This window comes from Panthera leo, chromosome D2 (assembly GCF_018350215.1).
Source record: "Panthera leo isolate Ple1 chromosome D2, P.leo_Ple1_pat1.1, whole genome shotgun sequence".
NCBI lineage: Eukaryota > Metazoa > Chordata > Mammalia > Carnivora > Felidae > Panthera > Panthera leo.
In genome coordinates this window covers 85930956-85945365 of record NC_056689.1, presented here as the reverse complement: position 1 = coordinate 85945365, position 14410 = coordinate 85930956, and the positions used below count along the sequence as shown (strand labels likewise).

The 14410-nt window shown below is 58.8% G+C and overlaps 2 protein-coding genes across 2 annotated transcripts in view; one reads left to right on the top strand and one right to left on the bottom strand.

The window, feature by feature from the left end:
- Nucleotides 1-862: 862 nt before the first annotated feature.
- BNIP3 (BCL2 interacting protein 3) lies at nucleotides 863-14344 on the top strand. Its single transcript, XM_042909085.1, has 6 exons — nucleotides 863-1105; nucleotides 8952-9102; nucleotides 9705-9789; nucleotides 11755-11861; nucleotides 11934-12083; nucleotides 13497-14344. The coding sequence occupies exons 1-6, from the start codon at nucleotides 1060-1062 to the stop codon at nucleotides 13540-13542; spliced, it is 585 nt and encodes a 194-aa protein (XP_042765019.1). The 5' UTR covers nucleotides 863-1059; the 3' UTR covers nucleotides 13543-14344.
- PPP2R2D (protein phosphatase 2 regulatory subunit Bdelta) overlaps nucleotides 14212-14410 on the bottom strand; it is a 55971-nt gene continuing 55772 nt past the window's right edge. Inside the window, exon 16 of the transcript XR_006194778.1 lies at nucleotides 14212-14304. The gene's annotated coding sequence lies outside the window, so the exon portion shown is untranslated. The remainder of the gene's footprint in view (nucleotides 14305-14410) is intronic.

The window sequence follows — 14410 nt, the reverse complement described above, 5'->3', positions numbered from 1 at the left end:
GCCAGAAGGACTTGCGCTCCTCGCAGGAGCACCCTTCTCTAGAAGGGAAATGAAGTCGCAGGGATGGGAGCAGAGGGCTGGGTCCCCCGAGGGCGCTGTAGCTCCCAGGCACGCACGTGTGGCAGAGCCCCAAAGGTGCGGAAGGGAGTGACAGGCCTCACCGTGGACGGGGTGGCTGTGGTGTGCCCTGTGGGGCGCAGACGTGGAGAACCAGGGCCGGGGTCGCCGTCGATGGCTAGGGAGCACTCGGGCTTGCCCTGGTGAGTCCTGAGTCGGGGAGGCAGGGACAGGAAGTGGGGAGGTGATTGATCAGGTGCTGGCCCTTCCGGGTCATCGTTACAGGGGTTGCTGTGCGGCCTCCTGGACCAGTTGCTACAGTTACTGGTTCGACTTCCTAGAAGTGTCACTTGTGGCAGCCTGGCTTTGTGACTGGCGGCTCGGGGGAGGGTCGGATGTGGGGGTCTCTGCAGGTGAGGGTCTCTACAGGTGAGGGTCTGGGTGTGGGTGGTCGTTCAGGTGAGGGCGGGCCAGCTCCGCCCCGACGGTGGTGACCAGCGCATCTGCCTTCCCGCAGATCCCTCGGTGGCCGGTCTTAGCAGAGAGGATCGCCGTTCCCCAGCCGGCCCCCCGCCCGCGACCACCACGCAGCGTCAGTCGCGTCCCTCGCCGCGCCTGCGCACGCATGTCCCGGGCCCCCGAACCCCCGCCTCACGCGCGCGCGCCCCGCCCTTCAGTACCCGTTCCGCGCACGCGCGTTGAGCTGCTTAGGCGCGGCCGCAACTCGCCCCGCGCACGCGTCGCACGCGCCGCACGCGTCCCGCGTTCTCGCGCACGCGCAGGCCCCTCCCCGCGGCCAATTGGCGTTGCCGCGGCTTATCCGGCGCTTATCTGTTGTGCGTCCGCCGGCGCGCGTCAGTTGGTCGGGGTCCGGGGTTAAGGCGACGCGCTCTGTTGGGCCTCGCGCACGAGTATCGGTCCCCCGCCCGCTCTCCTCGGAGCGTCCGGCGCCCACCCGGCCCCGACCCCGACTCGCGGTCGCAGCGCCGTCGCTTAGGCGCCATGTCTCAGAGCGGGACTCCCGGACTGCAGGAGGAGAACTTGCAGGGTGAGGCCGTGGGAGCCGGGCACGACCCGCGCCGGGGGCTGGTGGGTGCGGGGCTGGCAGGGCCGGGCGCGGGTTGGGGTAGTTCAGTGGGCGACCGGGGGCTGGCGGGGCTGGGGCGGGGGACTGGCGGGGCCAGGACAGAGGGCAGCAGGGGACGGGCGGCAGGGGACTGGCGGGGAAGGGGCCGGGGGTGGCGGGGGGCTGGCGGGGCCGGGGACTGGCGGGGAAGGAGCCGGGGGTGGTGGGGGGCTGGCGGGGCAGAGGACGGCCGGGGGCTGGCGGGGCCGGGACAGGGGGCTGGCGGGGGATTGGTGGGGCAGGGGCCGGGGGCGGCCGGGGACTGGCGGGGCCTGGACAGGGGCCTGGCGGGGGATTGGTGGGGCCGGGGCGGCCGGGGACTGGCGGGGCCTGGACAGGGGGCTGGCGGGGGATTGGTGGGGCCGGGGGCGGCCGGGGACTGGCGGGGCCTGGACAGGGGGCTGGCGGGGGATTGGTGGGGCAGAGGCCGGGGCGGCCGGGGACTGGCGGGGCCGGGACAGGGAGCTGGCGGGGGACTGGCGGGCAGAGGGCGGCCTGGGGCTGGCGGGGCCGGGGACGAGGCCAGGGGTGGCGGGGGACTGGCGGGGCCGGGGATTGGCGGGGCGGGGGCTGGGGGCGGCTCGGGACTGGCGGGGCCGGGACAGGGGGCTGGCGGGGCACTGGCGGGGCAGGGGACAGATTGGATACCCCTAACAAGCCTAAACACCGCTCAGGCGACTGGGAATCCCGCCCTGAAGTCACAGCTCCCTGAGTCCGCATAGCTTGGTAAAGGCGCGTTTTATCACGTATTCCGTACTCCGGCGTTGATTTTAGCGAGCGGATGCCCAAGGTGGTTCTAGTTGGATTGTGGGCTTTAGATTTAAGGCGTTACTAGTTCTGCCCGTGGTGACTGTTGGGACTTACTCGGGAGGCAGGAGAGGACGAAGGGGTTACTGTTGATACAGGGCTCAGGTCCACCGGCCACTCTTCTTAGTGTAAGATAAACAGCTTAATAAATGGTATAAGCATGTAAGTGTTTTTTGTTTTTTAAGTTGGGGTTCCATTTGTACTAGAAGGTTCATTGCAAACCAAAGCTCAGGATTGATTTGTGGGACAAAAAAAAAAATCACTGTTCCCGTCCAGCACGCGGGTCCAGACCAGGCAAGTGCTCTGGGGCAGACACGTGCCTCCAGCCTTGCTGGTGTGCCTGTTGTTTCTGGGTCTCCGGACTGTCCTTTTGCATTTTGGGGAGCCAGGGCTCACAGGGTTGCTGGGCATTGCCCACCCACACAGCTAAGTGAAAGGCAGCCTCGAGAGCCGCCTCCTGGGTCTTGCCTCAGTAGAGCTGCGGTGCAGCCCTTGTTCTCTCGGCCCCTGGGGGCCCAGGAGAAACCCGGTGGCCCTGACCTTTGTATTCTCTGAAGCAAAAGTTCACTAATCTGAGTGAGCCTGTAAATAAGCTCTGGGGAGGGCTGTTCAAACCTTCGAGAATGAATGTTTAAGCTTCATTAAGATTGTCGAAATCCTCATGTTCAGAGAAATCTGGTGAGCTAATTCTTGTCCCTTACAACAAACAGGATCTGACTAGGCGAGACTGAGTCTAATACCGCGTGTAACGTGCATTTAAAAACTGCAAGCCATTTTTAAAATCCTGTAATCTCTTTAAAATTTGACATTGACTAGTTCTTTGAAATCGACAAAGGGATTAAGGGTTTAAAGGTTCTCTGTCTTTTCTCCTGTAAGTTATAAATTCTCTGCCTTGGGATCATCCTTTTTCTCATTGTCAAGCTACTTACTTTGCAGCATCGTGTGTCTTTCTTATGGGCCTTGTTCTGAGTGTTCCAAGGGGGCTCAGATCGCCCTCCGTCGACTGACCCCAAAGTGCTGAGTCACTGGCAGTGCAAAATTGCCAGCTTCTGAGTTAAAAGCTTTGTTTTTCTGTTTTGCTTATTCTATAAAAAGATGTTTACACACTGAGTGGAAATTCACGTTTAGGACACTCTTCGGGCGGTTCTCTTGCGTGTACGTGCTGCTGGGCACTCACTATCTGCCGGGTGTGGGTGGGGTCACTCGCGTCACATCACGTGGTGCTGCCCGGCTGCCCTGGGAAATGTGAATCCGGGCACGGCTCCCGTCTGAGGCGGCGCGTGCCCCTCTCGGTTCTGGGCTGATGACCTCTTGTTTCTCTCTGAGCCCGAGCGGAGCCAGCCTCCTTCAGCCCGCCCTACAGACAGCGGCAGCGCTTTCCTTGAGAGCTGATTGGTTGTTCCCTGGTGCCCCCGGTCCATTCTAGTTTCAGCAAGATCCCGATCTGCCTTTCTTTTCCCCACTTAGATGCGCAAGTGCTACCGTGCAGGAGGGCGGTAGGTAGTAGGATGGGAGGCGGTGGCATGGCTGACTTCCCACGAGGACCCCCGAATTCCAGGCCGACTGTTGACGAGTGCATGGGTTTAGTAAGGTGCTCACCAGTTTGCTCTGAGATGCTCCCCCCACTTGCTTCCTGCAGCCAGTCAGACGACGCTGCTGTCACAGCCAGCCCGCTCTGGGCAGAGGCGTCCGAAGAGAAAAATGGGGTTTCTTTGGCATGGAAATTCTAGTAGAATTGTGCAGTTTTTTTTTAATTAAAAAAAAAAAAAATTTTTTTTTTAACGTTTATTTTTGAGACAGAGACAGAGCATGAACAGGGGAGGGTCAGAGAGAGAGGGAGACACAGAATCTGAAACAGGCTCCAGGCTCTGAGCTGTCAGCACAGAGCCCGATGCGGGGCTCGAACCCACGAACGGCGAGATCATGACCTGGGCCGAAGTCGGACGCTCAACCGACTGAGCCACCCAGGCACCCCAGAATTGTGCAGTTTTGAGAGTGCAGGTTTCAGACGTGTAGGTCCTTGCCCAACTCACAGATGGTCACTGAGAGGCCCAAGGCGGGGCAGAAAATCAGGCAGGTGAGCACAAGTATAGGAAGAGTCAGGCTCCCGGTGAGGTGCCCCGGGGGCTGCTGGGAGCCCGGGGGGGACAGTGCAGACAGGATCCTGAGTTATCAGAGTCCTAAGTCAAATCAAGTCTCTCATTCTGCCCACCTAACTTGAGAGGCGTGCATGCATTTATTTACTGTTCTGTTTACTCACAAAAATGGTTGTGCTTAGAGAAGTTTTTAGAACGTGCAGTTTTCCCAGGGAGGAAGCCCTCTGAGGAGGGAGCGAGTTCCTCGAGGCTTAGTGGCCGCTCTCCCTCTGAGAGGTGCACCTTCTCAAACGTCCTTGGTTCTGTTTTCTGTCTGTCCTGCTGTCTCACAGGTTATTAGGACGCCTGCCACCCCCCTGACCAGTCCTTTTCAACCCTGGCTGCCCAAATCCCGTTACAGCTTTTCCAAAATACATCCATGCTGGGGTTCTGCCTCCGCATTCCAGCTCGGAGTTTGCAGAGCGCCAGCGAGGCTTCTGGAGAGTGGGAGAGAACACGGCCTCTCCGTCTCCAGGGCTGAGACCTGCTACCCAGACCAGGGCCGGAGGGAAACGGGATGTGCTGGGGGTTCCCTGTGGGCTGTCACATGGCACAGTGGAGGCAGGAGGTGTGGCTGGCGCTTCATCTCTGGCTTGTTCCGAGGTGTGAGCTGGGCTGTGTCCCCGTTAGTATGGAGCATATGTGGCGGGGAGCGGGGGGCCTGCCTTGGACCAGCAGCACCGCCGTCTGTTTCCTCGTGAGGCCTAACTATGGCTGGTGACTTGGTTTGTTGTTTGTGATTGAGGAAGCTTTCTGAGGTGGTGAAGACACGTTATCCCCATCTTTCCTGCTGGAAAAGATGAGGGACCTTAGCGGGTGCGTGACGTGGGTGGGTGGATAGCAAGCCCGGTTTTCCCTTGCCAGGAAGTGTGCTTCCTGCCCAGTTGCGCAGGTTAATAATAAAACTCTCTTCCTAGTAAATCATTCTTGGAAAACAGCTTTTGGACCCAAAGCTTTTGCTGTAGAGAATCCAGAATGGGATTTTTTTTTTTTCCCTCGGGATGCTTAGGACTTTTTATGACATGATTTTAAAAAGCATGGGCTGGTCTCATTGGGTCTTGAGTTGATCCTTGTAATGTAACAAAAAAATAGATATATACTTGCATTTAATAGTGTTACATGTCAGTTTTGTCTCAGTTTATTTTTTATTTTTATTATTTTTTAAGATTTTATTTTTAAGTAATCTCTGTACCCAACATGGGGTTTGAACTTGTGACCCCAAGATCAAGCCACATGCTCTTCAGGCTGAGCCAGCCAGGCAGCCCAGTAATACCTGTTTAAGAAAGCATATGTTTGGGGTCTTTTTCCTTGCATCTTGGCACCGAGCTCCAAAAGCCCTTGGGATTTCTTGGGTGACAGTAGTGTATTGAGGAACCCTGTTGGGACACACGGAGTCTGCTAATGAGGTGACTTAGCAGGGACCTAAGTGGCCTTTGCATGGGGGAGTGAGGGGAGAGACAAACCTGAGACGAGAAGGCGGGCTCTCAGTGCCTGCCCCCCTCCGGGGACAGGAGCAGCTGGAGGTTGGTTAGGAAACCTTCATACAACGAGCTTCAGGGAGTTTCACTGGTGCACATGCTGAGGTGCAGGAGCTTCCCCCCCCCCCCCCCCCGCCCCTGGTCCTTGTACCCTGTCCTCTGTGTGTGTGTGTGTGTGTGTGTACTTGGCTGTCCCTGAGTTGTGTCCTTTGTAATAAGCGGGTAAGTAAGGTGTTTTCCTGGGTCCTGTGAGTTGTTCTAGGGAAGGACTGGACCCGGGGCAGGTCTTGTAGGAGTCCCTGCATTTGTCGTCTGCGGGCAGAAGCGTGAGCAGCCTGGATGCCCCGTTTGCAGCCCCTGTCAGCCGCAGGCAGTCTTGTGAGGTGGACCGTGTGGGGCCTCGCTGGCTCCCGGGGGTCACGCTGGAAATGAGTCATCGGACAGCCAGTTGGAGACCCCCCCCCCCCCCAACACATTCCAAGTTGGAAGTGACATCATGAAAAGACCCCACACCCCTTAGACTCAGGCACCAGAGCTCTTGGAAACCCGGTCGGCAGCCCAGATGGAAACGTCAGATGTGCGGTCTTGGGATGGGAGGTGTGTAGGATGCTCTGAAGTCACTGTAGCTTCTGCTGACACGTGGTGGCCCGTGGCCTGGGCTCCTGGCTGGATGCTGGCTTGTGCATTCATGATGCGCTCCTGCAGCTGGAGACAGTCACCGGGAAACGTGTGTGACGATCGTGTTAGCAGACTGGGAGGCTGTGAGCTTTGTGGCAGCGTCTTTGATTTGCTTTTTTCCGATGAATGTGACCTGTGGTACAAGCAGCTCACTGAGGGTAGGTTAGGACTCAGAGAGGCCAGCTGGCTGGACGGCTGGCCGTCTGCTGGTGCCTCCGGTCCACCGTCCCCCCGACTGCACGGTGTGGGGCCATGCGGGGCGATGGTCCTCGTGGTGCAGTTAGAGGAGGTAGGACATGGCCCCCGGTGTCTTTCCCGCACGTTGTCTTTTGCAGCCTGCCCCCACCCTGTCCCAGCCCCCGTCCTCCGCGTGCTGCCGGAGCAGCCTTTGACAAGTAGCTGCTGCCTGAGATACACAGACCCGTGACACAGAACAGAGAGACTGTCGGGCTCAGAAACAGACCCGTGCACATTGCCAGCTTGATCTCTGACAGGAGGCAGCCCGGCAGTGGGGAGCGCGGGCAGCTGAATGTCTGCCCCAGACTGAGCGTGTGCACAGATTGCAGCCGGGCTCAGGAAACCCACTTCTGCACGACAGTCCCCAGGACATAGATCTTCAGGACCTCAGAGTAGGAAGAGATTGAATATTTGGCTGAATTAAGATAAAAAACTTCTATTCGTCAGAACAAGACGTTAGCGCAAGAAGGCAAGCCACAGGGAAGTTACTTGTAACACGTTCAGATAAGAAAGGCTTGTATCTTGAATATTGAACTCTTACAGGCAGAGGAAGAGATTTTTGAACAGCTGATGTAAAAGGATGTCATCCAGGTGGCCAGCGAACGTGAAAATCCGGCCAGTTTCGTTAGAGATGAGAGAAACATGGGCTCCTGGGTGGCTCTGTCGGTTGAACATCGGCTGACGCTTGATTTTGGCTCAGGTCATGATCTCATGATTCGTGAGTTCCGGCCCCACGTTGGCTTCTGTGCCTATAGCGTGGAGCCTGCTGGGGATTCTCTGTCTCCTCCTCTCTGCTTCTCCCCTGCGCGTGCTCGTGCTCCCTCAGAATAAACACTTAAAAAAAAAAAAAAGCGGGGGCGCCCGGGTGGCTCAGTCAGTTGAGCGTGCGACTTCAGCTGAGGTCACCATCTCACGGTCTGTGAGTTCGAGCCCCGTGTCGGGCTCTGTGCTGACGGCTCAGATAGCCCGCTTCGGATTCTGTGTCTCCCTCTCTCTGCCCCTCCCCTGCTCATGCTCTGTCTCTGTCTCTCGAAAATAAATGTTAAAAAACAAATCCGAGAAATGTAAAACCACGTGAGGCGACGCCATCACAGAAGGGCCACCCGGGAAGACTGGCTGCACCAAGCGGGCAGCAGCGGATGCCCTGCTTTCTCGGGAGGCCTGCGCGTTGGCGCAGCTGTGTGTCGGGGCAGGTGTCTCCTGATGAGCCTGATGGCGCACGCGCTCCTCGCCAGCCGTCCGCTCGTAGGTCTGCATCCGATGGACGCGAGAGCGGGGACTCCGTGAGCGATGGGCAGTTCCGGAAGCACCGATGGCTGCCGTCCCCCACCGAACGGGCCACGGATCCGACCGAACCCCCAGCTTGTGGCGCAGCCGCAGCGGCGGGCCCAAGCACGTGCACGTGTCCACCAGCACTCAGCGGCCCCCGCGTCCAGCCCCCAGGTGGTGCCATTGGGCCCTGGCCCGGCGCCCCCCCCCTCAGCCCGCGCCGAGCCCGCCGCTTGCAGTGCGCTCAGGACGTCTGGGGGTCACGTCCCCCGTCGTGGGACGGGCTGGGACTGTTCTCGAGCTCTCCCGCCTGCTTGATTCCCCAGACATGTGCACGTGCACCACCCACAGCCCCTCCCCAGCCCGTCCCTGCCCAGCACGAGGCTGCAGGGTGGACGCCGTGTCCGTGGAGACGCCTCTTCCGACAGGCAGGCTCCCTCTGGGGGTGGGGGCTCCATCTGGTCCTTTGCTCACAGCCCGTGCAGGGGTGTAGATTGGAGTGAGTTTATCCCAGGAACTCAGCCGGTGGGCCCGTGGGAGAGCGAGCCTGGCAGAAGGTAGTGCCTTGCCCTGCAGGCCGTGGCTGCCGGGGGTTATTCGGTGCGGATGGTCCAGTGCTAAGACAGCTCTCTGAAGCCACAAAATCTGGCTAGAAGCAGCTTGGGATGTATGTAACGGATGTCAATTTTTAGTAAGTTTAAGGACGTAGACTTCCTTCCGGTAACAGCTTGGGTGGCTTGAATCCATGAGATGCTTTGCTCTGGTTAATCACGTTTAGTGAGAAATTACCTTCGTTCTAGACACGTTCATCCGGCTTCTCACAGACGGGAGCACAGAGCAGCGGTCAGGAGCCAGTGTCGGGAGGCGTCAGGGCCAGAATGTGCAGCTGGTGTGGAAATAAGCACACGACAGAGTTTAAACCTTCAAAACAATTGAAATCTCTTCAGATGCTGTCGATACCCTTTTCTGAAAACTGAGTCGAAAGCATCCCAGTCGGTGGTCCCTGCTGGCCCAGCAGGTCACCGGACACCTGTGCAGGTGCCACCGGGCGGGTATTTGTAGCTTCAAGGAGACGGCTGCGTGTCCCAAGAGTCAGGGCTGGGAGGGTGGCTGGCTCCACCGTAGGTAGAAAATCCAAGCCGTGTCCTCTGTTGTCTCCGGCAGGCTCCTGGGTGGAATTGCATTTCAGCAATAATGGGAATGGGAGCAGCATTCCAGCCTCTGCTTCTATTTATAACGGCGACCTGGAAAAAATCCTGCTGGACGCCCAGCACGAATCTGGACGGAGTAGCTCCAAGAGTTCTCACTGTGACAGGTGGGTGTAAGTACGCACGCGCATCCGGTGCTGACGGCCCAGCGCTCGAGCGGTCACCGTGGTAAGTGCTGCTTGAACCTGAGCTCGGCGCATGCTCAGGAGCGGCCCTCCCCCTCTCCGTCCCTCCTTGGAGAGGGGGACCCTCGCCCTCTGGCAGGAGGGATGGGGCCTGGTCCGTGGAGGGACCACAGTAAAGGGGGGGGGGGCGGGGGGCAGATCCCACACCTGGTCCCCCGGCCTCTGCTCCCCGTGGGTCCCGGCTTTGTCATCTGGGTCACCACGAGCTGCTGGGCGTCAGCACTGCCGGTGAGTTGGGGCAGCGTGACCGGTCAGAAACCAAAGCTCAGGTGCTCGCAGGCCTGTAGCAGAGCACCAAGCCACGCAGAGCGAGCCTGCGGGCCGCGTCGGGTCCACCCCCGGGCCTGGCTCCCCGCTGCCTGCGCCGCTCCACTGACGAGGAGGCCGCACGGTCTGGCGCTGGCCTGGTGCCAGCGCTTCCTGTCTGGGGAGGTGGCCCCGGGCCGCCGGGTGCTTCGCTTGTCGGGACGGGAATAACGTGCCCGCCTCGCTCTTCTCCCATTCTCGCGTGCGTCACTACCAAGCCCGCCTCGCTCACAGACTCCGCAAGATACGAACCGAGCTTCGGAGATAGACGCCCACAGCGTGGGAGAAAAGAACAGCTCTCAGGTAGGCCGGAGCGGGCTGCGCACCGGGTGCCGTTTTGACATTTGTATGGTAAGCCTGTCCAGTGGAGCTGAGGAGAGGAGGCTCTGGTGTTCTTAGGGGGTCTCTTGCCTTTTTGTAAAGCCAGGGGTGGGGGCAGCGACAGCCACCACTCGGGCCTCACACCGAGCGGGCCAGAGAAGTGCGGCTCAGGTCACGTAGGGGGCCTCCGCTGCCCTCCCGTGCCGTCCCGAGGACACGCGGGAGGGAGGTGGGTTGTCCTGGGCCTGCAGCCTGGACAGGGGCCTGTGTGGCCAGTGGGAAGGGTGGCTGGGAGCCGGGGAGCGGGTGGCCTTGGCTGTCGGTCGGACGGTGAGCGCGTGTTCCAGTGTCCGCTCTTTGGGAGAGCCCGGCATTATCCACAGAGCCTTTCGGGGCCCCCTACCATCGTGACGCTGACACCCCTTCCTCGATGGATGCTGTAGACCCTTCCAGAAACAGCCTGAGGCTGTGCTGACTGTTGTTGGCATAATTCATGTGAGGAGCACACAGGCCAGTTACTTCAGTCTGAGCTCACTTTTTTAACATTTGCTCAAGTAGTTAATGGGTCTTACTGGCTAGGTGCTTCGGTTGTGTTGGGGGGCTCCGGTCTGAGAGCGTCAGGCCCTCGTGCTGTGGGGCTCCTCCAGTCCCCCCCAACCCCCCACTCCCTCTCCCTGCTGCACCTGCGTATGTTGGAATGCGCAGAAAGTGTTTTTGTTTTTTTTTTTAATGTTTTATCTTCTTTTTGAGAGAGGGAGAGAGACAGCATGAGCGGAGAGGGGGCAGAGAGAGGGAGACACAGAATCCAAAGCGGGCTCCAGGCTCCGAGCTGACAGCACAGAGCCTGACGCAGGACTTGAATTCTCGAACCACGAGATCATGACCTGAGCCGGAGTCGGATGCATAACCGACGGAGCCACCCGGGCGCCCCTCCAGGAAGTGTTTTCTTTGGGTGTTCTCGGTAATTACAAGAACACGAACAATTGACTTCCTTTCCCATGTTTATTTCAAAATCTCTTGGGAAGCAAGGTCTTGAAGTACCACTGAGTCACTTGATCCTGTGGGGTCTCCCCTCAGGGCCTCCCTCCCACCTAGGCTCTTCCAGGACTGTCCCTGGTCCCCCGGGTATCCTGACGGTGCCCCCAGGCAGCTGGTTTGTTTTGCTGATGCATTCTACAGTATTTCCAAAGTTTTTAGTGGTTTTTCAGATTTTAAAGGAGGAATTACAGGATATACTAAGGTATAGACAGAGGTTTTATTTTTATTTTTTTAAGTTTTATTTATTTTGATGAGAGGGAGCATGCCAGGGAGGGGCTCAGAGAGAGAGAGAGAAAGAGAATCCCAAACAGGCTCCACACTGTCAGCAGGGAGTCCGACTCAGGGCTCAAACTCACGAACCGTGAGATCATGACCTGAGCCAAAATCAAGAGCTGGACGCTTAGCCAACTGAGCCCCCCCAGGTGCCCCAAGTAGAGCTTTTGAAATGCAAAAAAGAAAACTCTCTGTGATCCTGCTCCTTAGTCCCCTGTGATTAGTGTCTCGTCTTACGGATTTTAAGATGTAGCTTGAAATCACAGGTGCAGGTATGTTTTTGGGTTTTTCACTCCCACTGAACACAAAATCGTTCTTTTAAACTTGATCAAGGGGCACTGTGCTGTTCAGAGCTTGTTTCGGGTTTTAGATGGGTTTTTATTTGCTTGTCTCACAACCAGCCCCGTGGTCGGCATCTTTGTGCGGCCCCTTTGTCCTCACTTCACGTGGCTTCCTTGGGACAGTGTTTGCAGCCTCAGCGTCTGTCCCAGAAGCGAGCCCCCCAACCTGCCGTCCACCCACCACCCGGCCGTGGGCCTCCAAGCCCGGCCTGCGTGACGGCGCGTGTGTGGACGGCGGCATTCCGTGGCGGGGCCGTGAGGGGCTGACCCACTGTTCACGTCGACTCTGTCGCAGTCCGAGGAAGATTATATCGAGAGGAGGAAAGAAGTCGAGAGCATCTTGAAGAAAAACTCCGACTGGATATGGGACTGGTCCAGTCGGCCGGAAAACATCCCCCCCAAGTGAGTGTCCTCGGGGTCGCGGGGTCTCGGTGGACCCGGAGCACGGCCGCTCACTCGCGTGTGTCCCCCCAGGGAGCTCCTCTTCAAGCACCCGAAGCGCACGGCCACGCTCAGCATGAGGAACACGAGCGTGATGAAGAAGGGGGGCATCTTCTCGGCGGAGTTCCTGAAGGTCTTCCTCCCGTCCCTGCTGCTCTCGCACCTGCTGGCCATCGGGCTGGGGTGAGTGAGGCCGTGCGAGGCTGCCCCCGGGGAACCGGGTCCCAGTCAGCTTACGTGACCTGCGTGTGGCCAGGCACGGGACTCGGACCCTGGCCTGAGACCCTGGAGGTGCCCCTGCCTCACCTCCCGGCCCCACCGCGGGGATGGCCCCCCGACTGAGCCCTGACGGCAGAGGCTTGTCCCGCCCGGTGCTTTCGTGGCGTCTGGCTCGTCAGCACGGACGGCCCCGTGTCGTCCCGGGCTGCGCCTCCCACGCGCAGGCGTGTCGCAGCCTGGCTTGGCAGAGCCAGGGAAACGGGCCTTCGCGCCCCCTGGCGTCTGGTGCCGCTTGCCCGGTGCGGTCCCAGCCTCTGTGCAGGTGGGTGGTGGTCTCACGAGCCCGGGCGCGCCTCATTCCGCTGCGGTTGTAGCTTGTGGGACGGTCCGCGTGGTCAAGATGGGCTTCTGATTCAGGCCGGCACCCCCTGGCCGGAGGGCTCGGGTCCGGGGAGAGGGAAACCAGGATGACCCGAGCCGCTGACGCACAGCGCCCTTGGCTTCCTGGGCCCCGCGGACGGGGAACCCGAGCCTCGGGCCCTTCCAAGTTTGGGGGCAGGTGGGAGCTTTCTGGAGGGTCCAGCGGCCGTGGGGGTGGGGGTGGGGCAGAGTTGCCCGCCCCGCCCTCCCTTCTGAGGCTCAGACCCTACTTCTGCCTGGGAAGTGGCTTCCCCAGGGGCCGGAACCCGTCCCCCTCGCTGCCCGGTTCTCGGTCTCCGGCACGGCTGTGTTCTGGCCAGCTTCTCCTGAGTCCAGCTCTGGACTGTTCTCCACAGCTAGCGAGTCAGATGGCCGCTGCTTAAACGCCTGGTTTGGGCCTCCATTTCAGGGCTGATGTCTGCAGCTGGCGCCCAACGGGCAGAGCTTGCTGGCCCTCGGGACTAAGTCCGTCTCTGGTCCACCTGAGGCGGCTCCCCTGAGGACGGGTGGGCTCGCGCCTGAGCTCTCCTCCTGGGCCCGCCAGCCCCTTTATTTCTGCCCCCCTCTCGGTCAGTCCGAGCCTGACCCGCGTGCTCCTCTCCGGGCCCCGCTCTCGCCCCCGGCCCTGGACCGCCTGAGGGCAGCGCTTTGTTGCTCGGGGACGGCCCTGGTGAGGCTGGCGGACGCGAACCCACGGCGAAGCCGCCGGGTCCGCTTCGAGAGAAGCGCCATGGCCGTTGTGTCGTGAGAGCATCTCTGCTTGCTTTGTGGCCTCCTCTGTACTTAGAACACAGTTGGATCTCTAAACGCGATTACAAAATACTATGACAAATCACTAAGCGTTTGATAAGGTTGCAGATGCTTCTCACAAAGTTCTTAGGACAAGGTGGCAAATAGGCTGCCCCCGCCAGGCCGTGAGCGGTGCGCCCACCTAACTGCTCGTTGCTCTCTCTGAAGGATCTACATCGGAAGGCGTCTGACCACCTCCACCAGCACCTTCTGATGATGAATCAGAGCCCGGCTTTTCCCCGCGGCCGGATCGCCGTGGGGGCCGCGGCAGCACCGACGGAGGCCTGTCCCGACCCCAGGAAGCTGCACCACTTGGTTCTGTAAATGCTGCGTTTCCGCCTTTAGTGAGATGAAAGAAAAGACAGAAGAACCAGGCTAACCCGTAATCGTATCCGTGGGATCAGTTAGTGCGCATGTCGTGTTGGTTAACATCTGCTGTAATAATTCGGTAGTAAATTCTCTTTGGATATTATAAGTAAGTAAATAATTTTAACATGCTAGATACGATGTATGTAGTATTCCGGCAGATTATCTGTAACCGATTATTCAGTTAAAATACTTTATATTTGCAAAGAATGAATGTTTATTAAAATGACTACATGAGGGGTTTATCCCAAGTAAATATTGTGGCCTTATATTCACACTATTATAGGAAAGACTACATTCAAGTGGATGCAGGTTGTCTCCTAAAGACATTTAACTCTTTTAACGCAGAGTTCTTTGTCACGCCGTAGAATCCCGGAACAAATGCAGATTCCGCTGTACTGTTGGGACATGAAGCCGTGCGTCCCTGCGGGGGGGGGGACTTCCGTCTGGGTGGCCACCTGGGACACTCGCCTCCTGCCCAGGGCCCCCGTCCGTGCCCTCCTCTCCACTCACTCTGGATTGCTGGATCTAGTCCTCCCCGTGGTGTTGGGGTTTCGTGCGCTCTTAGAATCTGCTCCATCCTGAGCAAACCTGTGTCTACTTCAAAAGACTGGAAATAGAGAAAAAATAAATCTTTGCCAAATCCTTGAGATGACTGTAGTCACGTGGCTTAAAAGTGTTCTAAAAGCTTTGTGGGTGAACCGGGCGTACGTCCC

Excerpts from the sequence above, each read along its gene's own strand:
- BNIP3 (XM_042909085.1), top strand. The coding sequence starts at position 1,060 with ATGTCTCAGAGCGGGACTCCCGGACTGCAGGAGGAGAACTTGCAGG. Across the intron at positions 9,790-11,754 it reads GAGAAAAGAACAGCTCTCAG|TCCGAGGAAGATTATATCGA; the intron begins GTAGGCCGGAGC and ends ACTCTGTCGCAG. Across the intron at positions 11,862-11,933 it reads CCGGAAAACATCCCCCCCAA|GGAGCTCCTCTTCAAGCACC; the intron begins GTGAGTGTCCTC and ends GTGTCCCCCCAG.